This window comes from Barbus barbus (genome assembly GCF_936440315.1).
Source record: "Barbus barbus genome assembly, chromosome: 1".
In the NCBI taxonomy this organism is placed as follows: domain Eukaryota; kingdom Metazoa; phylum Chordata; class Actinopteri; order Cypriniformes; family Cyprinidae; genus Barbus; species Barbus barbus.
In genome coordinates this window covers 41,684,346-41,707,468 of record NC_136729.1, presented here as the reverse complement: position 1 = coordinate 41,707,468, position 23,123 = coordinate 41,684,346, and the positions used below count along the sequence as shown (strand labels likewise).

General features: G+C 43.0%; 1 protein-coding gene across 1 annotated transcript in view; it reads right to left on the bottom strand.

Moving 5' to 3' along the window:
• The window catches only part of LOC306875374 (transcriptional enhancer factor TEF-1-like), a 62,287-nt gene that overhangs the window by 14,880 nt on the left and 24,284 nt on the right, over nt 1-23,123 (bottom strand). Inside the window, exons 2-6 of the mRNA XM_079425884.1 lie at nt 11,916-11,980; nt 8,991-9,053; nt 4,057-4,068; nt 1,324-1,458; nt 980-1,026 (exon numbers count right to left, since the gene is read on the bottom strand). Of these exons, the coding sequence (XP_079282010.1) occupies nt 980-1,026; nt 1,324-1,458; nt 4,057-4,068; nt 8,991-9,053; nt 11,916-11,980 (322 nt within the window). The remainder of the gene's footprint in view (nt 1-979; nt 1,027-1,323; nt 1,459-4,056; nt 4,069-8,990; nt 9,054-11,915; nt 11,981-23,123) is intronic.

Genomic DNA, 23,123 nt, shown 5'->3' with positions numbered 1-23,123 from the left:
GATTGTCTTGACCAGGACCACACCCCTAAATGCATTGAAGCAACTGCCATGTGATTGGTTGATTAGATAATTGCATTAATGAGAAATTGAACAGGTGTTCCTAATAATCCTTTAGGTGAGTATATGTATGTATGTATGTATGTATATGTATGTATGTATGTATGTATGTATGTATATATATATATATATATATATATGTATATATATGTATGTATATATATGTATATATATGTATATATATATATATATATATATATATATATATATATATATACATATGCATATACATATATATATATATATATATATATACATATACATATACATATACACACATATACACACACACACAAATTACATTAAATAAAATATTACACTCAATTTTGTAATATTAAATTAGACACACCTAAGCATGAAATTATGAGCATTAAATTGTGTCTAACCACACCATTATGGTAAGAGTAAGCAGTAAATTAATTGCAGAAGAAGAAGGTGAAGAATAAGATGATGAAGAAGGTAAAGACAGTGGAGAAGATGTAGAAGGATGTGCAGAAGAAGGTGCAGAAGATGCAAAAGGAGGTGCAGAAGAAGGTGAGGAAGGTAAAGTCGGTGGTGAAGAAGAAGGTAGTGAAGACAGAGTTGCAGAAGAAAGGGAGGAAGCTAAAGACTGGTGAAAAGGAAAGTGCAGAAGGTGAAGAAAGTGGTAGGAGAAGAAGGAGGAGGTGCAGGAAATGGTGAAGGCGGCAGTGAAGAATAAAAAGAAGGTGGAGAAGAAAGTGAAGATGGTGAAGAGGGTGGTGGTGAAGAAAGTGAAGACAGCAACGGTGAAGAAGATGCAGAAGAAGAAGGTGGTGAAAAAGAGGGTGAATACAATGAGAGGGCGCAGAAGAAGAATGTCTGATGTGCCTTGCATGCACTGTAGCAAGAGGAAAAGCTTTAGTGGGCCAATGGGAACAGAACTTCTAGTAGAGATACTCACTCTTGTGAGGATCCAGGCTGGCCCGTGGATATCATCCCCTGCCAAAACTAGAGAATTAGATAAATAAATATACAACAAAACACAGCCTATCCACAGGCACACACACGTCTGTGCACTCTTGATACATCAGTTATCACATGTCCATTGAAAAATGAGGTGTACTATGTGCCATGAAGTCTAGTTATCTTGAGTGTGGCATTAGTGGGCTTATCTGATGAAGGCAGGTGATGTGGGCACAGCTCTGAAGGTGTGTAATGGGATTGGAGCTGACGCAGGCGGCCCGGTGGCCAGCCATGTGGCTGAAGTAAGTGTACTGATAGGTGGGTGCCAGAGGGTGGTCTTACCCCTGCTGCTCCGGGGAAGGCAGGACGCGGGATGCCCGGAAGACCCAGCTTGTTGTGGATGGCAGTGGCAGAGACAATCTGGGCCGAGGACATGGAGGACATACTCTGAAGAGCTTTGTCCTTCACGCTCTGATCCTTCAGTAGCATTTAGAAAAGAAATTAGAATCCAGAAAGGGTACAGACATAGTGAGCTAGGAGTTAAATGGTTTCTGTTAACAACACGGTTCGGGATACACGTTTGTACCACGGTTTTATCTCAATGCCAGAAGTCTGACACCACTAGTGTAAATGCTTCTTGAACTGTTCTCTAATTTATAACAAAAATAAACACTACCGGTCACAGTTTTGGAATAGACAGACGTCTTAGAAAGAAGTCTCTTATGCTCACCAAGGATGCATGTATTTGACCAAAAATACAGCAAAATGAGGACTATTCTTACAATTTTTAAATTTTCAAAGCAGTTTTTAGCAGCCAATACTCCAGTCTTCAGAGTCGCATGATCCTTCAGTAATCATTTTAATATGCTGATTGGGTGCTCAAAAAACAATACAATTAATGCTGAAAACAGATTTAGCTGCTTAATAATTTTGTGGTACACTACCATTCAAAATTTTGGGCTAATATACGAAAAAACTTAAAATAAATAAATAAGCAAGCAGGCAAACCAATCAATCAATCAATCAATCAATCAATAACTAAAACTTTTATTCAGCAAAGACACATTGTTTTGATCTCAAGTGACAGTAAATACTTTTGCAATATGTTGGATTTCTGCTTCCAATAAATGCTTTTCATTTGAACCTTTTATTTCTATAAGAGTCCTGAAAAAGGTATAAAAAAGTATATATTAAGCAGCAAAAATGGTTTTCAAAAAGTATAATAATAAGAACCATTATCTGGTTTTCTATTATCTAACCATTAACACCTGAGACTCAATAACAGCTCATAATAATTTGAGCAGCAAATCAGCATATTAGAATTACTTCTAAATAATAATGTGACACTGAAGACTGAAGTAATGACCGGTGAAAATTCAGCCTTGCCATCAAAGGAGAAAATTGCATTTTAAAATATATATAAATAGTAAAAAATGAATAAATAAATAAATAAAATGAAATAAAAATATTCCAAACTTCTGAATGGTAGTGAAAGTGCAAATTGTCTCCTCAACAGCTGAAGTTAAAGCTGAACTGAAAAATATATTTTTTTAATAAAAGATTTATTTCAACTTTTCACTTAAATTGTTAGGTTATGTAAACTGGCTATTAAAATTCTATAGTAATTTCACAATACGAAAAAATTGAACATTTATGGAGACCAATACAATGATTTACAGTATGATAAAAGTAGTAAACTCCATAATAAGCTATCCTGCAATTATGACACTGATTTAGTGGTTTAATTTAATAATCTTTACAAACATGAAAAAAAAAACAATCCTATATTTAATGAAGTTTTATTAACAAAGTTCGGGAGGAGCACGTCGGATACTTAGCCTAATTAACACAGGAGGTTCGCACTCAAGTTAATCAATGCACGGATATAAATACAGCTGACATACCTCTATTCATTTGACGGTTAATCAGCATCCCTCCACCACCCCTTCTCCACTCAAGAGGTATCAGTAGAGTTCTCACCACACTATGGGAGGGTACTCTGGGTTAGGGCCATTCCTGAGCCCGGAGCCCTTCCCCAGGACAGCACGCTAACTACGCATTACTATACTCGGCAAATACGCATTACCTTACTCGTGCTAAATATATCTAAGTGTGAACTCGTGAACTGAACTGAAACTGACTACAGAACCGTGATACAGACCGAACCGTGAGACAATCGAAACCATCACCCCCCTGCAGTGAACACAGAACACAAGACAATAAAGCAGCCCACATCCTCACACACAAAGATCCACAGACAGAAAGCATGTTAAAAGAATCTTCAGAGCTATAAAGCCATTGATCTTAAGAGGAATGTGCTAGCATTAAAGAAGAAATGTCTGAAAAGAGCGAAAGCCTCCAGCACAGAACACAGGAGATGATAATGTTTAATATCAAGCCAGGAGCTGAAAGAGAACTAAATCCAATGAGAAGTGACATTGATGTTATATATTATCAAGCTCCTACATGTCTAATAAAATGCATTGTGTCTGTCAGTAACAAGGGTTAAGTAATACTAACTTTCCTTTTCTGCAGTGTGTAATGTTCTCATTCTAAAAGCTCCTATCAAGTTCATCAAACCGAGCCGAAACAGTACAGATGAACGCGTCAAAGAAAAGGGCCTGAAAGACAGGCTCTCTCCTTTAAACAACCTCCTTGTTATTTTCACAAGACGGCTAAAGACGATCTCTCAATATAGACTTTTAATAACACAAGTAATGTCTGTGCATAGATGGATTTCTAAAACTGGTCATTTAATTAATTGAGTTAAAGTGTGTAAGCCTGAATGCTACAAAGGCAAACATTCCCCATGCAGAGTGTATAACATGCACGACCCTAACAGGATGGAAGTCCTGCCTCTAAACACGTGAAACAGCCAGTGAATGGAGCACAACTGCATTGAAAAGACAGTGAAAAGCAGGCACGGGTTGAGGATAAACATGCTGGGAGCAGCGGCTCACGTATGGCTTAGAGAGAGGCAGAGAGGCTCAGAGCTCAAGCAGGTGTTTAGCAGCTGCTATACTGCGACGGCGACACATCGATGCACGGTCAAGAGCACTGAGAACTCATACTTACCATGCTTGTCACCTAAATGCAAACAAACAAGGTTGTATTGTCAATGTTCAATTTGCACTTTTTGCCAAGTTTAATTCAAACAATCAATCTACATAAATGCTGAGAGATTTGAGGCAAGTCCACACATTTATACATCTGATACAGATTTATTCCTGCTGAAAAGACCAGCATATGGTGTGTTTTGGATGCTAGTGTCAGAACCGGGCTAACTTTTAACTAGTTGTGGTCAGATAGATTCCACCAGAAAGACCATGCTGGAAAATCCTCACCAGCTAACAGTGTTCACACCAGCTGTGTGTGACATGTCACGGCACGCCAAAACTAGATTGTGTCTATTAAAATCAATGGCGCTGTCTACAGTGCAAGCACCTGATGTGGTGTGACGATGGATGTTGCATTTCTAATTTTGACAAGGTGCACACCTAAAATAGTCATTATATTTTCCCTTTCCATCTAAAATGAAATTATTTTATTTACAAATATCATGAATTGATGGCTATTAAATATTAATTATATATTTTAAAAAAAGCTTTTGGCTTTTCAGCTTGTGACCACTTTTATATGTAGGTGTAACATTATGAATACAATTTTTTAATTGTCTCCATTAGCGCATTTTTTCCATTTATTTATTTTTAATTGAGTAGGTAAAAAAAATAAACCTTTATAATTTTATACAAAAGCTGGGGTGTGTTTATCAAATGTATCAGAAGCCAACTCTGGTCACATCTTCTATCATTACTAACAAAGGTTCCAGCAAACATTTGCAAACAGTTTGGAACTACAGCTCTCAACTTTGTGTTTTGAAGCATAGTTTCTTGTTAGTATGAAGTGAATTTACACAGACAATTCTCTTGAGCACAATGACATGCTAACATGCAGTACATTCTGTACACTTTACTCCATTTAAATTATATATAAACATTTCAATTTACAGTATATATATGTTTGCATGTCAACAATCAGCACTGTTTATGTGCATAAATGAATATGGGAACCCCAGGGTATTACATAAGAGGGACCCTGCAATGAATCAAACATCAAATAAAGCAAAACTACAGGGATTAATATTGAAATATCTTCAGATGCCATGTTTCTATACAGCAGCATCTTGGAGAAATGACATTGTAGAGAAAGCTGATGACTTAATGAACCACATTTATATGGGAATAAACGATACTCCATTTACATACTGCATGTTAATATTATTTAAAAAAATTAACTGCTTTCTGTTTTATACCAAAAACCTATATACTCCGCCATTAACTGTGAATCGATTAATTAGCAGAAGGCGACCATATTACTATACAGTTTCAGGAAACGGTCATGACTAGCTATTTAAAGGCAGGGTAGGTGATTTGGTTCAAACATATTTTTGTTATGCTGGTTAAAAGTATTTTAACATTCCAATAGCAATTACTAAAGTAAGCGGTCTAAATGTATTTATATCATCTGTGGAAGGTGTAGGACCATAAAATGTTCGTCCCATCATATCCCTCAGTCAGAGAGCTACGACATACCTTTGCATACCTCTGCGCAGACGTGATACGCCGTCAGCGCTTTCCATTACGCCTTTGCAGACAGAGCGAAAATAAAAGGTGCTATTATTGTAATATTATGCGCTCTGTACTGTAATGTTTTCTCAGTGGTGAATGAGATGAGATATGACGTTGCATTAAACCCTCCAACAACGCCGTCTCTCATTGTGTCACTGGTTAGCCTCTGGTTTGCCTCATGTGTTTTGGAGGAGGTGTGGCTTTGGAGAGAGATTATGCAGGGAGGGTGAGATCTTATGCGTTCAAAGCTAGCTTGCTATTGCTATCCTCTCCGAAATCACCTACCCTACCTTTATTTTCTTCAACAATGCATCGTTGTATGGTAGTTAATGAGTGTGTTTTGTCGTTGTACAGGAAACGTATCTCTGATTGGTCCACGATTTGGTCATCTGTAACTAGTGTACCAGCTGGTGAACAGGGTGCTGACCAGTGCAGAACTAGTCCTAACCAGCATAAACTAGAATTGAAATACTGGTCCATGCTGGTCTTTTCAGCAGTGATATAACACAGTGACTGAAATATCAAGTTAGATAACACCGCTTTTCAAGGACTTCCTGAATATTACTAATTTTGAATATGACCAAATTGTGAATTCAGTAATGAAAAAGTCATTTTTATTTCATAAATACGCTTTTAGTCATATCCTTCCCATGATATGCTAAGCCCTCTGAAGTCCCACCGCACATGCTAAAAGTAAAATCAAGATTAAGGGCTCAGTGTGAGCGCTGGTCAAGCAGATGAACTGCAGAAAGCATCTTTAGGGAAGATTTATAGCTGATAATATGGCAGTTTGAGATCACTGTGGCTAGGGTTTCATTACAGACCAGCTCAAAGAGTGGCACCATAATGACAGTCATTTCAGTCAACATGTCTCAGATAAGAGCACACTGGGCAGGTTTACTATAATGCTACGCTGCAAATGGCAGGAGGGAGCTCAAATTCTTCCCCGCTCCTGATTTCTAATTTGCTTTAGATGAGAGTAGACAGAGACCCATACAAAAGCTGGCTGTTTTTACTCAGGAAGCCGCCAGTGTCCCTGAAAGACCAGCCATTCATGGCGGAAATGCACACAGACGCTCCACTAGGCACACACACACACTCTTACAAGCACGCACACAAATGGGGGAGTCATTAATCTATCCGAGTAAACTGGAAACTGTGGAAAAGTGTGCTGGTCAAAAGGAGTTAGTCATCACCTCACAAAAAGAAAGAGCTAGAAACAGAAGTCAGACCAACCTCAAGGTCCTTTCAGTAAACACAGACATTAGGAAACGACCCTTGCAGATGTATCTTAAATGACAGGTCAATTTATTATCAGATTATCCCTTCCACAAAAGGCCCCTTTTTTTGTAAGCCGCAGCCTTTGTGGATGAGATGCATTTGATGTAAGGTGATTATATGCAGCACACTTTGCTGTTTATATGACTGAATCACACAGGGGGGACGATTGGACATAGTGGGAGAGAATGGGGGGTGATTTCAGTAGTTTCACTAATGTGGCATGAGGAAAGCGTTTGACGGCCAGTGGGTTATTGAAAAAAAAAAGCCAAGAGAAAGAGCCAGGAGAGAGGGGAACGCCACAAAAAGCATCTGAGCGATGGCCCTAATGGGCCTCTTTGGTCCAGACTTCTTGTGCAGAGCGTTTGGGAAGAACAGATGACCTCATTAAACTCCAGGAGAGATAAAGGCAAAGCAGCGCTGGTTTTACTCTAGACTGTGTTCTTCCTGCAGTCATGTGGCCGCTCATGTTGTTTAAGCAGTGACTAGAATCCCGCTGAACTCTGACCTCCAGCTCTCAGCCACTCTCACCAGCTAAAGCGTACTGCCAGCACAAGACAACACTCCACACACGACACACACATGCAAACAAGGCACACAGGAAGGCATTCATGTGACCAGCAAAGTGCATTGTGCTTCTGAGGCTTTGTTTCGTCATATAATGGTTTCAATTTTTTATAGCATACATCTTTAAAGGATTTTTTTCATGGTCTCGGGATGCATTTGCAGAGGCAACTAGAAGCTATTTGAAGGCTGATTTACACGAAAGAGGTGTAAACACTGTGTCTGTCACAACATCAAAACATTCTTCTGTTTTTCGAGCATCTTGACACATAATAATAAGTATCCAATAATTTTTTTTTTTTAATTATTATTTATTGCATGCATCTCTCTATCTATGTCAGATCTCACACTTATGATTTTAATTTAGTTGAACTTCATGTACTAAAATATGTAAAATTAAATGCAAAATTAACAAAAACTACTAAATAAACAAAAAAACAATAACAAAAATTACTCAAACTTTAACTAAAATTAAAAATGGAAAATACAAAAATAAAAAATAATTCAAAATAGTAATAAAAACTATAATAGTATCTCAATACTAAAATTCCACATTTACAGATGTTAAAAATTATTAAAAAATGGATTTATCATTAAGCAGTAAACTTTTTAATATTATCCTCAAAGTTTGGAAAAAAAAAACTGTATAGATGAGTTTTTATTTAGTCCACATACATTCTGATATATTTATTCTATTTAGTCCACACACATTCTGATATATACACACACACATATATATATATATATACATATATATATATATATATATATATATATTATATACACACATATATATATATATATATATATATATATATATATATATATATATATATATATATATATATATATATATATATATATATATATATATATATACACATATATACACATACATATATACATATATATATACTGTATATATGCCTATATCAGAATGTGTGTGGATTTAATCCATTTAGTCATTTATTAACTTGTAGAATATTTCTGTATCCCACAAAGATGGAACCTACAGATTTAGTTTTTGAACTTCTAAAAATTCCATCCCTAAAATTACAGGGATAGAAAACTGGGATTTATAAAACCTCGTTTCCAAATCGGTGAGCAGCAAAATTGTGCTGCATTGTGGAACAAACTTAATAGTTGCCTCTGCTCTCCAGAGCTATTGAATTTCACATCCATATTAATTTCCAAAGCATATGCTGCTTTTCAGGTTTGCGGCATGTGCCGACAGTTCCTGCGCTCCTGCTATATTTAACCAGGAGCCGCCGTGGGACCTATAGCGTCAGACTCAGAGCACACGCACTTAGCGGTCAACGAGAGACAGAGGCCAAAGCGGCCAGGAAAACAGACGTCCACTGACAAGCGTGAAAGGAGGATGCACATCGGGGACGGGGTAGAGGCACTGAATTATGTATGCTAAACAGGCCGTCGCATGCGAGGGATCTAGGTTACAGGAATTAGAGCAAAAAGGCATTCACAGGAAACAGGAAGTGAGATGCATGGCAACCACAAGCCCAAAAGCAGAAAAGCGCATACCTTTAGCTTGGAATGAAATTCGCGAGATTTCCTTCTGGCAAGAACCTGAATGTGACTAGACACCTGCGGGGTAGGGGAGGGGAGGAAAACAAAGGAACAGCCTGTAACCATGGCGATGAAAAGCCCCCCCCTGCAACTGGGCAGAGCCAGACGTACCTTGATGGCAGCTTGGATTTCTCGAACTTTCTTTCTTGCTAAGACCTGTATGTGACTAGACACCTCCGTTTTTCAAAACGAAACAAGAAAAGCAAAAAGAAAAAGCAATAAAGAATTACAGACATTTTAAACAAGCAAAACATTCAAGGAGGGCCTCCATAAAAAGGAAAGCATGGCCAAGTCGACGGCCACCCAGCGCACCGGCCCGCTCACCTCCTCACTTAAGTGAGCTGATTAAGGAGAATGCAGGCTTCTTAAGCACATTAAGAGAGCGCAGATGTGATCTTCTGTGTGCTGAATGAGAATGGCCACGTCTAGTATTCTTCGGGGAGGAGAGCCAGAGCGGCCGTGTGGGCCCCGGGGCCCTTTAACCGCCGCTCTGCATATTCCGCCAGGTCGGAGTTGTGTTTGTGAATTACGTATTAATGGTGCATTAATAGTGATGTGAGGTGGGAGGTTGTGTGATGTTGTAATGAGGCTCTGCTCTGAGGGGTTACGTGGAGAGCGTTCCTCGTCTTAATCAGGCCAATCACGCACAAGTGGCTGTTCAGCGGGCCTCGCGCTCGACGCCGTGTGTTAATGAGGTCGGCGGTCTCCGGAGGCCTGCCGCTCTCGACTCTCCAGCATGGCAAAGTCACATTTACACATATCTCAGCAGCACAAGTGGTCCTTTGACCTTTCCAAATTAATTACAACAATCACTTTGATGGTTCAGGCTTAGCCAAATGAAATTACAATGGGATTGTTGTGATGTTTCAGCGTTTGGGTCGATTTCTGGTCTTTTTCTAGTTTGAGAGGTGTCGATCTTTTGTATTAGTGTGCATGTAGGTTTATGTCAATTTTCTCCATCGCAGATAGTTAAGAAATCATGCATGATCTTGGTTAAATACAATTTAAGCTCTGTGGCATGCTGCCGATAACAAAAGCTAATAATTAAAAATCAGGCCTCAGTTTGTGTATCCGATTTCATAAAGTGTTTACTGCACTTTTCACTTTTGAACCGGAAGTTCAAATGGAGAAAAGTTTCTGCACTTACATTAAATAGTTGTAGCAAATGTTTATGCTCATTTATACTGTCCTGTACAATGGTCATTATTCAAAAATAACACTTTGCAATTAGTAAACCATTAGTCAACTTTAGCATACTAACAATGAGCAATACATTTCTTACAGTGTTCATTAATCTTTATTAACATTATTCAGTAACAATACAACTGTTCATTCTTAGTTCATGTTACCTCAGGTCCATTAAAATACCAAAAGATTTAACATGCTTAAATTAGCATGATCATTTAGATATTGTGCTGCTAAATTACTTTAAGTGATTTACTCTAAACCCCCTTCTTGTTTGTTTGAGGGATCAGAGACTGGCCTGGATACTATATAGCCTGGAATATTCATATAATTTAAAACAAAAGGATGTCTAGTATGTTTCCTGTCTGCTGTAGTAAATCTATCTGATAAGAGCTTTGAGACGGAGCTGTCTAAGCACAGCCCACTGAAGTGTTACAGCTGCACCAGCACCATAACAAATTACATTACAGTCAAATGGAAAAAAACTGATTCATGGATTTAAACAGACATTTCAGTTCTGAACAAGTCATCTGTGTAAAAACATGTCTATTTTACTATTACTAAAAAGTGATGCTTTGTGTTTGCTAATGTGTGAGTGAGTGTCTTGGCGGAGCAGCGTGTTCTCATACAGCTGAATGAAGCATCTGCCGGCTGAGCCCAGCTTTCAGGGTCCGTCTCTTCTACAATCGCATTAGCGTTCTTGCACCCAGCCTGAACATGCTGCAAAGCTCCATGCTCCTGCGTGAGTGGCTATGTGTGTGTGTGTGTGCGTGTGCATTGCACCAACCTATGTCTATGTGTGTATATGAGCAGGGGTGGGCGATATACTAGTAAACAATAAACCGGTAAAAATATGTCAAGAGAACTGGTTTTACAATCACCTCAACCACTGCACAGTAAAAGATGGAAGATGAAGGTTGTCTCAAATGCCCCACTTGCTAAAATAATGCTTGTTTCACATTGCAAGCCAAAGCAGTACATATTTTTCATAGCGTTTTGAACACGCTTTAGGTTTTTCTGTTTAGGTGTTCTATTTTAGAACAAAATACTGGATCAAACTATTCTTTCATTGTTTGAAAAACACATCAGTCAGGCTTTACATGGCACATACACTTTCTATTCAGTAAATCTGACTGAATACAGACATTTCTAGCAGTTTATACTCAGTTTGGGTTTGGGTTCAAGTTGTCAATTTTATAATATTATTATAAAATATTTTTACATATTAACTACCATACTTATAGAATTAATTTATTAATACTTTAGTTATTTAATTTTTAGATATTTATTTTGTAAATTATAAGCTTATAGGTGTATGTATTTAGCAACAAGTGAAGCCTAATTTTTTCTTTGAAATTTAAAAAAGTGATTATAAGCAAAAATTTAATTTTGATCACTGAACATAAAAAATCTTTTTAAATCAAAATCTTCAACATTCAGTATTATTAATCATTACTCTTTGAATCTCTTTTCTGTAAAATTATGTACAGAACATCCTAAAAAATTATTTCAAGAACACTGTAATAGACATTTTACCTTATATCGCCCACCCCTAATTGCGAGTATCTTTTTATTTCAGCTGTTCATTGTGTGAGCTGTAAGTTTTCATCCTGCAAAAGCTCAGATAGCAGGTGTATTCAACAGTACTGGCTTTCCCGTTTAGTGGCATGCATGCAAGCACACGGATTCTCTTACCTGTTTCCGTGTCCTTGTCTTCCCAGTTCTGAGTTTAATGTATCTGGCAATCAGCTCATTCCGACCTACGGAAAGACAACAGATGAGATGTGTTAATGTAAAAACTTTGGAAATGTAATACTTTAAATTGAATTAACCTAATCAAAGCAGGAATGCACAGCCTTGAGTTCGTATGCATGAGCCAAAATTTCTATAGCCTCAATTGTTCCCACCATATCAGCAACATGTAGCAATCTTAACCCCAGCGAATGAACAAACACGCCTAATTTAAATGAAAACTTGGCCGTGCGTGCTATTACCATGAAAATAGCCCAACAACTCTACGGCCTTTCAATTTAATCTAATTTAATCCCAATTTCTTCAAAGCCTGACGCTATGAAAAGAAACAGATCCAGACATCCATATGGTTACAGCACGTAATGGCAGAGGAAACATATTCATTTAACACACTACTGTTCTCACTAAATAATAATTAAAGCATGGTTTTGTAGTGATCTCCAATTAATGGCTCTACACATTCTTGCGCCCCCGGCACTGCTCTAATTACTGATGCTAGGCACAATGACCCCTGCTTAGCCTTTTCATATGTTAATAACATACCGCCACCCCCAAAACTATTACGCAAATAATAGGTAAGGAGCCACTCTAATTATGTGTCCAGCTGTAGCCAACGGTTGCCATAGAGCCCTTGTTTTTTTATCCAGGACTGTGTAATAAAACTAGCTTTTTAAACAGGCAACTACAGAATTGATGTAGCTACAATTTAACACGTGTCCACCCATTTTACTTTGGAACAGCATTGAACTGTATTTACTTCACAATATAATTAGCATAAAGTAAAAAAAAGAATATTGAATAGAAACACTAGAAGCACATGAGATAGAAACACGTTGCTTTGGGTACATATACATGTAACATATATATATGAAAAATACAGAGATTGATTATGTTGGTCAAAAGAGTATCATTGTATTAGAAACACTCACACAGCAGCATTAACCATCGTGGGGAAGTCGTGGACTAATGGTTAGAGAGTCGGACTCGTAATCGTAATCCAAAGGTTGTGGGTTCGAGTCTCGGGCCGGCAGGGATTGTAGGTGGGGGGAGTGAATGTACAGCGCTCTCTCCACCCTCAATACCACGACTGAGGTGCCCTTGAGCAAGACACCGAACCCCCAACTGCTCCCCGGGCGCCGCAGCATAAATGGCTGCCCACTGCTCCGGGTGTGTGTTCACGGTGTGTGTGTGTTCACTGTTGTGTGTGTGTTCACTGTTGTGTGTGTGTTCACTGCTGTGTATGTGCACGTTGGATGGGTTAAATGCAGAGCACGAATTCCAAGTATGGGTCACCATACTTGGCAGTATGTCACTTCACTTAACTAGTTTTCTGTAAATAAATTCCAAGGTAATTAAATACAAAGTATAGTTTTAAAAATGTTGTATAAATTGTTGTTAAATATTTATAATATAGTCTGCTCAAGGGTGCTCAAAATACAGTAAAAACACTAATATTGTGAAATAGCATTACAATTTAAAATAAATTGTTTTCTATTGCAATATATTTTTAAAATGTGATTTATTCCTCTGATGCAAAGTTTCATTTTCAGCATCATTAATCCGGTCTTCAGTCTCACATGATCCTTCAGAAATGTGACCCTGGACCACAAAACCAGCCATAAGGATCAATTTTTCGAGATACAACTATTTGAAAATCTGGAACCTGACGGTGCAAAAAAATCTAAATATTGAGAAAATCGCCTTTAAAGTTGTCCAAATGAAGTTCTTAGCAATGCATATTACTAATCAAAAATGAAGTTTTGATATATTCACAGTAGGAAATTTACAAAATATCTTCATGGAACATGATCTTTACTTAATATCCCAAGTGATTTTTGGCATAAAAGAAAAATCAATCATTTTGACCCATACAATGTATTTTTGGCTATTGCTACAAATATACCCATGCAACTTAAGACTGGTTTTGTGCTCCAGGGTCACAAATATTTCAAATGTGCTAACTTGCTGCTCAATAAATATTTATTATTATTATTATTATTAATGATGTAAACAGTTGTGCTACTTTATATTTAAGCAGAAACCATGATATGCATTCAAATGTTTGAGGTTTATGTGGCAAATATACGTTCAATTGATTAAATGTGACAGTAAAAACATTTATAATGTTACAAAATATTATATTTCAAATAATTATGTTCTTTTGAACTTTCAGTTTCTCAAATAATCCTGAAAAATGTTTCCAAAATATTAAGCAGCAAAAATTTTATTATATTTCACAATATTACTGTTTTTGTGACAAGCTTTGTGAACATGGGAGACCTTATGAAAAATAAATAAATTCCAAACCTTTGAAAAGTACTGTATATTTAAAATAAATAAAAACTTCTCTTAATCAATGTGGAAACGTGTCATCACAGTCTGTAAAAGGTGTCCATAAAGAAATGACCTGAACTTTTAAACAGCCATATAAACACCAGAGCTCAACATGCAACTAACCACCTAGCCATGGGTCTAACAAATCACACATTAAAAGTAAAGGTAGATTTGTCGATAACAGAAAAAAGCAGCAGATGTGTTCTGGGTGTTGAGTGCGGTGACTGGTCGTGGCGGCGGCTGGGCTGAGGTCTGTTGTTTGTGAAACGGGCACACACTGAGATGGCAAAGCCGCATCATCCACCTGCTGTGCGCTGGACTCGCTGTGTTCAGGTGGGCTGGGTAATCTCCTGAGCTTCTGCTATTAGGCACACCTGTCGTGTGAAAGGGAATCTCTTTCTCACTCACCTCCTCTCTCTTACATACCAGTAATTTTCCTTTCTGTCAGTAAAATCTGCATGAGTTTTAAAACAAAGGGGAATCATAAAGAATTAATTGCACCTGCTGTTATCAGTTTTGCTTTGCACATCCTGTTTTATAACTCAATTCACTAAACAAATTATGCAAATGAGGTAATGATGCAAACACGCCCACAAAATCAGTGCTAAACACAATTTGTATGCTACTATTCCCAATATTTCAGGGTCGGTGCTAGATAGTAGAAGATGCAGCAGACCAAAACAATCTGCCATACTTTACTGAGACTCTACAGCATCACCACACCTAAGATCCTTGGAAATACCCACAAATCATGTACACATGTGGCAATATTGAGATGTCTATATGAAACAGTACAAACTCCCTCTTTGAAGACCCTGCCCTAACAAGTGTTTAGAGCTCCCCAACACAGCCTGAGGCCAATGAGCGTGCGATTCCAACGTGTGCTTGATGCATGTGCGGCCTGAATGGAGAGGCAGTGCTCTTTCTTCACGTAGGCCATTCTGTTAAGGCTATAACAACGGCGAGAGATCATGTGACCTCCAGGACAAATAAATAGCATCTGGGGATTTTCAGTTCCAGCCCACCTTCCCAGCATGCCAACACTGTAATCTCTCCCAGATGAAGCCAGGGCCTCGCCACTTTCAATAATTCACACACTGTGTACACATAACATGACAATAAGGGCATTCATGCAGACGCCTGATTTCTAGATCAAAGCTCACAAACGGCCAGCTGTAAGCATGCTTACTGCTGAATAATTCATTCTTTTCACCGCCTTGAAAAAAACCCTGCTCAGCGGGACTTGGCCAGAATGCTTTCTTTCCTGTGTTTGCCGTGCAAAACAACACTGGCAGAGAGAAACTGAGTCAAAAAAAGAGGGTAAGGGCACACTGGAGTTCCTGAAACCCCAGGAAACAAGCTGCCCCCCAATGACAATAATAAGAGAAAATACTTTTTTAAAGAAATACGTGTTACTTTTCCAGTTTTTATTCTAAAAGAGTGTGAACAGGTGCCGTGTTTGAAGCTGGACTGTGAAGCCCTAATTCTGGATCAACACACAAAAATTCATATACAGATGTTAAAATAAAGTATTAATAGTTCTGGTTATTGAAACTCATATGCAGTAGTGCTGCACAAATTTTCCCAGAAATCAAATTGTGATTGTTTTGTCATATATTGCATTAATGAGTCAAGTCAATAACAATATTTATGAATAATAATAAAAATAATAAAGTATAAAAGAGATTCTGGCATATTTCGCTTTGTGTGAACAGGTCCATATGAATGCACTGATTCAATTTAAAGTCTCGTTTGTGGTGGATATTCATGGTGAATGTATTAATTTAGCAATATGGTATACATGAGGAAGACAGCAGAGCAGTGGGTGTGAACAGGAAGGATGTGAACCCTTGCAAGTTTTCTCCAGTTGTCAATCAAAACAGCAGGGAAAGGATTAGGTATTTATGGCCCAACTAAAAAGCAGAATACCAAGGCAAAGAAGAAATCCGTCCTCTCGAGTAGGAAAAGGCTTCCCTTAATTTCAAAGACACCAGAGTCCATATCAATAGCTCCTAAAACAGCAGAAGCCACTCAGTGGGGCCTGCCGGCACCCCTCTTTCTAGGATTGTCCCCCAGCTGACTCTTCATTCAATTAAGAATGCATCTCCGCCCTTTGCACCAACTCCCTCAGAGGAAAGAGGAGCGGACTCCCTCCCCGCTCCCTACTGAGAGCTGTCAGCGCTCCCACCTCAATTTAGACACTAACTCATCCTCCCCTGCTCAGGCTTCACAGACATGCACCGACAGACTCTGGCCATTGATGGCTTCCCTGAATAGGGTGTCTTTGATAATTTCGCAGTCTGGAGCCGAAGTGTGACCGTAGCTGGACGTTGGCTAAGCTTGTAACCCCAGAACAGGGGTTCACCCTCTCGTTACATTAGTCCATCCCATGGTTTCTACATCCCCTTTTAGAACTGAGGAGGTTTACACAGCTGCTGCATTGGCCGCTATTCCCCCCACGACCCCCTGCTGCGGCCCACTTTACCACACATTCACTTTCACCTCACAATGCTGCATCACACTTCTTTAATTTGGATGAGGATTCGTTACCTCAACTGGGCTGCTCTCAAACAGCTCGGCACAGCAAGCAGTTTCTCTGTGTTTTATAGATGTTTCTTAGAGTTGCCAAAACACCCAAGCAGGATTGGACTTTCAAATTACTAATCATTAATGTGTCAAGACTCAATATCTTTTCTCAGCTCACAATGACACCTTTTGACTTCAAATGTTCATAAATTATTATGTCATTATGGAAAAAAAAACTATATCAAATGTGCTTTGTACATTGTCTGCTTTTGTGCAACTACCTCTCTACCGTTGCTTTAGAGGATCAATGCTGACACTTGATATAAAGCTCTGCTCAACAGATCAGTTGGTCCAAGCTGATCTAGTTGATCAAGCTGGTCGGGTCAGCTGGTTAGGACCATGTTAGAACACCAAAATTCAATTACCATGTCCCAAAAAAATCTGTTTGAACACCTTAAGCAGGTCAGAGCCTATTTATATTCATTAGCTGGTTGATCAACTGGAAAAGAACTGGTAGGACATCTTGGTCAAGCTGGTTGGAGCAAGCAGACCACCTTGGAACAGCAAAAACCAGCTGCTATGTTCAGCAGCTCCCATCTCCTCCTCTTAGCAGTTTAACTTGGATGAATCTTCATCAGCCATTAACATCCTCTGAACCCAACAGAAGGCTCAAGATGGTCAAGATTATTGATTAAATGGATTATCATTTGGTAGAGCAGTTTTCAACATGGTAGACCACCTTGGTCAAACTGGTTAGGGCTGGTAGACCACTTTGGAACAGCAATAAATCAGCTGCTATGTTACAAAAACCAGCTTGACCACCTTATACTGATATGACCCGGTTTCTATAAAGGGGTCATTGGATGCCCAATTTACACAAGTTGATATGATTCTTTAGGGTCTTAAGGAAAAGTCTATAACATACTTTGGTTAAAAATTCTCAATGGTAGTGTAAAAAACACTTTTTTAAACCTGTCAAAATCAGCTCTGTCTTCAGCACGCTGATCTAGTTCATGTTTCTTTAAATCCTAGTGAGCTCTGCTGACTCCGCCCCTCTCTTCTGTGGAGGGACGAGCAGACCATAGATTTGTGTAGATTCCCTATTCGACCACTCTAGATACATTGGCATGTCAGCAATCTCGCATTCACCATAATAATCAATGAATATTCAAAAGATATACAAGCGTGCAACTTGCTGTTGTAGACGCACACAGTCAATGCGCTCAAAAATTTGCAGACCGTTCCAAAAATGGCGGATGGCTTACGTATCGCAGCCCATAGAAACAGTCCATAATGAGGCATCTAGGTATATATATCTATGGAGCATTCTAAACTTCAGCCGCAAAACGTACCAGGTTACGTATGTAACCCAGGTTCCCTGAAGGGAACGAGAGCTACGTCCGAAGACGCTATGGGAACGCCATCAGCGTAACCGGCGCTCTGAATATTTTATACAACAGTCTAATGGATGGGCGAGGCGTCACGGGCGGGGTGACGTCACGACCAGGAAGTTATATAAGCACGTGCGGCGGAGCCGGCATCAGCTTCAAGTCATGAAGCAAGCGCTGGCAGGGATGCCGGAAGTGTGGCTCGGGACGTAGCTCTCGTTCCCTTCAGGGAACCTGGGTTACATACGTAACCTGGTACGTTCCCTTCCAGGAACTTCGAGCTACGTCCGAAGACGCTATGGGAACGCAATACCAACGCCGCCAGACTGACAAGTCCCTGCCTAGTGTCAGGCTGAAAGGACGGAGGAGCCTGGAGTGGCTCTGATGTCGAGGTTGTAAAACCTGGCGAATGTCAGGGGCGTGGACCACCCAGCAGCGTTGCAGATGTCTTGCATGGAGACACCTGCCCAGAAGGCCTTGGAGGCCGCCACACCTCGGGTCGAGTGTGCTCTGACTCCCAACGGCGGGGGAAGGTCAGAGGTCTCGTACGCCAGATTGATGGCATCCACTATCCACCTGCTAAGAGTGGGCTTCGAAGCTGGAAGACCCCTCTTAGGTGGACCAAAGCACACGAGCAATTGGTCCGTTTTTCTCCACAGGGCAGCTCTGTGGATGTATGCGTCCAGTGCTCGCACTGGACACACGCAGTTGTGCCTTTCCTGGTCGGGCTCCCTGAAGGGAGGAGGACAAAAGGCCTGGAGTACGACCGGCTGTGGTACGACCGTCAGAACCTTCGGAGTGTACCCCGTACGGGGGTAGAGGAAGACTTTCGCCGAACCGGGCGCAAAGTCGATATGCGAAGGGGCCACAGATAGGGCCTGGAGGTCACTCACCCTCCTCAGAGAGGTGATAGCCAGCAGAAAGACGGTCTTAATCGTGAGGAGTCTATCAGTTATCTCCCCGAGAGGCTCGAAGGGTGCTCTGCCCAGAGCCTCTAGTACCACGGCCAGGTCCCACGTGGGGACACGGGGTCGTACAGGCGGCCTCAGCCTCAGCGCACCGCGGAGGAAACGTGTAACCAGGGGGTGTCTGCCCACTGACTGGCCACTGATAAGGGCGTGGTACGACGAGATAGCTGCCACGTAGACCTTAATAGTGGAGTGGGTTAACCCTGCGGAGAAGCGGGCCTGCAGGAACTCCAGAACTGCGCGGATCGGGCAGTTGACTGGGTCGAGCTGGCGGTCTCCGCACCATGAAGTGAAGAGTTTCCACTTCAAGGCGTACAGTTTCCTCGTAGAGGGAGCTCTGGATTGGAGGATGGTCTCGACAACCTCGGTTGACAGACCGGAAGCTATGAGTTGTGCCCCCTCAGGGGCCACACCCACAGCCTCCAGCACTCCGGGCGGGGGTGCACAAGGGTGCCCCCGGCCTGTGAGAGGAGATCGCTCCTGATCGGTACCGGCCACGGGGTGCCGTCGAGGAGGGAAATCAGATCCGAGAACCATACTCGGCCCGGCCAGAACGGCGCTACTAACAGTAGGCTTACCGCGTCCCGGCGCACTCTCGCCAAAACTCCCGGGAGCAGAGCGATCGGGGGGAAGGCGTACAGACGAAGCCTCGGCCAGGTCTGTACCATAGCATCCAGTCCCAGAGGCGCTGGAGGAGCTAGAGAGAACCAAAGGGGACATTGCGCAGACTCTCGAGTCGCAAAGAGGTCCACCTGTGCTTGGCCAAAGACCTTCCAAATCTGCTTCACCACCTGGGGGTGAAGCATCCATTCCCCGGGCCTCGGCCCCTGTCTCGACAGGACGTCTGCTCCGACGTTGAGATACCCAGGAATGTGCACAGCTCTCAATGATAGGAGCTTGCCCTGGGACCACACAAGGATCTGGTGTGCCAGCTTGTACAAGGGGCGCGGCCGCAGACCTCCTTGGTGGTTGATGTAAGAGACCACTGCCGTGCTGTCGGTGCGGACCAGCACGTGGCGATCTCTCAGGTCTGGGAGGAAGTACTTGAGAGTACGGAGCACAGCTAGGATCTCTAGCCAGTTGATATGCCACGTCAGGTGGCGACCACTCCACAGACCGCGGGCAGGGTGGCCACTCATGACCGCACCCCAACCGGTGAGGGAGGCGTCCGTCGCTAGCGAGACGCGGCGACAAGGAGCTCCCAGCGCCGGGCCCTGGGACAAGAACCAGGGTTTCCTCCACATGTCTAAGGCACGGATACAGCGCCGTGATACCTTGACAGCGCGGAGCGAGTTTCCCCTCAGGGAGACCCCGCTGGTCTTGAGCCACCACTGTAGGGGCCTCATGTACAGCAGGCCAGAAGGAATCACGCTGGACGCAGCTGCCATGAGCCCAAGCAGCCTCTGAAACTGCTTGACAGTGAATGGCTGGCCTTCTCGCACTCTCCTGACTGCCGTGAGGATCGACTCGATCCGAGCAGGGGTCAAACGAGCCTGCATCGTGGTCGAATCCCACACCACGCCTAGATAAGTGGTTCTCTGAGCTGGAGAAAGCACACTCTTCTTGGCGTTTAGTCTTAACCCCAAATCTTTCATGTGGGCAAGAACGACATCTCGATGCCGAACTGCCAACTGCTCTGATTGAGCAAGAATCAACCAATCGTCGATATAATTTAGTATGCGGATGCCTTGCAGTCGCAACGGGACCAGTGCCGCATCCACACACTTGGTGAAAGTGCGGGGTGAGAGTGCTAGGCCGAAGGGAAGAACCCGATACTGGTACGCTTTGCCCCCGAAAGCGAACCTCAGGAACTTCCTGTGAGAGGGAATGATGGACACATGGAAATAGGCGTCTTTGAGGTCTATCGTGACAAACCAGTCCTCGGACCTGATTTGGGACACGATCTGCTTGACCGTCAACATCTTGAACTTCAGCGGTCTGACTGAGAGGTTCAAGAGACGCAAGTCCAGTATGGGCCTGAGCCCTCCATCCCTCTTCGGAACAATGAAGTACCGGCTGTAGAAGCCGGTGTGCACTTCGTGAAGTGGAACCAACTCTATGGCTTCCTTTTTCAGCAAAGTGTTGACTCCAGGACCAGAGCCTGCTCGGGGCGGACCGTAGTCACGCAGACCCCGTTGAACCGCGGGGCGGCCCATCGAACTGGATGGAATAGCCAGCCTCTACCGTGCGCAGGACCCAGAGAGACACGTTCGGCAGCCGTTGCCAGGCCGCCAAACGATCTACTAAGGGAATCAGTCTCTCGAGACTGACCTCTGGTGTTAGAGAAGCGGCCAGACCGCTGTCTTGCTGGAGCGTACCGGCAGGGGACGCGTAGTCTGGCGGCTGGGGCGAGTCTCTCAGGCCCGCTGAGATCACAGGCGGTAGAACCTGAGGATAGTACTCGCTGGGACCTGCTGTGCCCTGGAACTGCAGGGTTGGCAGACAGATCCCCGGAGGGCACCGAGGGGAGACGGTCACCGTGAGCTGCGGTGTGAGTCGCTCCACCCCAGTAGGGGTCACCCTCCGAAGTCCTGGGACTTGCCCATCAGGACTTCCTTGCCGCGGACCTCTTGGCCGCCAAGACATCCCTCAGGTCTGTCTTGGGTTTTGAGGCCCCCGGCGCGGAGCCTCGGGGGAGCACGAGAGGCGACGCTCTCCTTCTGCGCAGCCCTGTGCGAGGAACTAGTATGCGGAGGAGGCTGCTCCCGCCCAGCAGCCTCCAGAGTTAGAGAGCGGCGGGGGAGGAACCGCCGAAACGCCTCCGCTTGCCTACGGGCCTCCTGAAACCTGTCGACGACGGTACCCACGGCGTCGCCGAACAGGCCAGAAGGCTGAAGCGGGGCGTCCAGGAGGCAGACCCTGTCCTTCTCCTTAATGTCGGACAGGGTCAGCCACAAATGCCTCTCCGTTGCCACCATAGCTGCCATGGAGCGGCCGATAGCACGGGCCGACTCCTTGGTGGCGCGGAGAGCCAAATCGGCGGTTCTCCTGAGCTCTGAGATATCCTCAGCTCTGACAGCCCCCAGCTCATCTAAATCCTTCAGCAGTTCGGCCTGGTACGCCTGCAACACCGCCATCGTGTGCAGACACGCACCAGCCTGTCCTGCTGCCGCATACCCCTTGCCCACCAGGGATGATGTGGTGCGCAGAGGCCTGGTGGGCAGGGTAGGAGCCTTCAAGGACGATGCTGTGGAAGGAGACAGATAGCCCGCCAGCGTCTGCTCAATCCGGGGCATCGCCCTGTATCCACGCCCGTCCAATTCCCGTACATTACCGTAGTAATCTGACGCGGGAATGAAAGGGCGGGATATATATGGTTTCACCCACGATCTCGACACCTCGGTGTGGAGATCGGGGAAAAACGGAAGGCTCCTGCGCAGAGGTGGCGGCCGCGAGCGCAGGAAACGCTCGTCCAGCAGGCTGGACCGCGGCACAGTTGTTCTCTCGGGGGGCCAACTGATGTCAAGCTTGGCCACTGCCCGAGTTGCCACCTCCAAAAGCTCCTCGTATTGGGGCCAGCACCGTGTGGGAGGCTCGCGAAGGCTCCCTTCTCGAAGAGAGCCTTCCGGGTGCGGAGTGTGCGCAGCGGGAGCCGCTCACAGTGCAGGCAACCAGCTCCCTCGAGAGCTGATGCCGCATGCTCCGCACCCAAACAGACCACGCACAGGCTGTGTGTGTCTCCACTCGTGATGTAACGAGGGCAGGGACTGACACACAACCTGAAACGCGATCTGGGATCGCCCTTAGTCTTTGCCTTAGCTTTAGGCATTTTTCCCTGGCTTTCCAAGACAGACAACACCAAATAAGACTCACAAGACAAAGAATCAGACTGACAATACACAGAGCGCTTGCTGAATGACAGAAAGCTGATGCCGGCTCCGCCGCACGTGCTTATATAACTTCCTGGTCGTGACGTCACCCCGCCCGTGACGCCT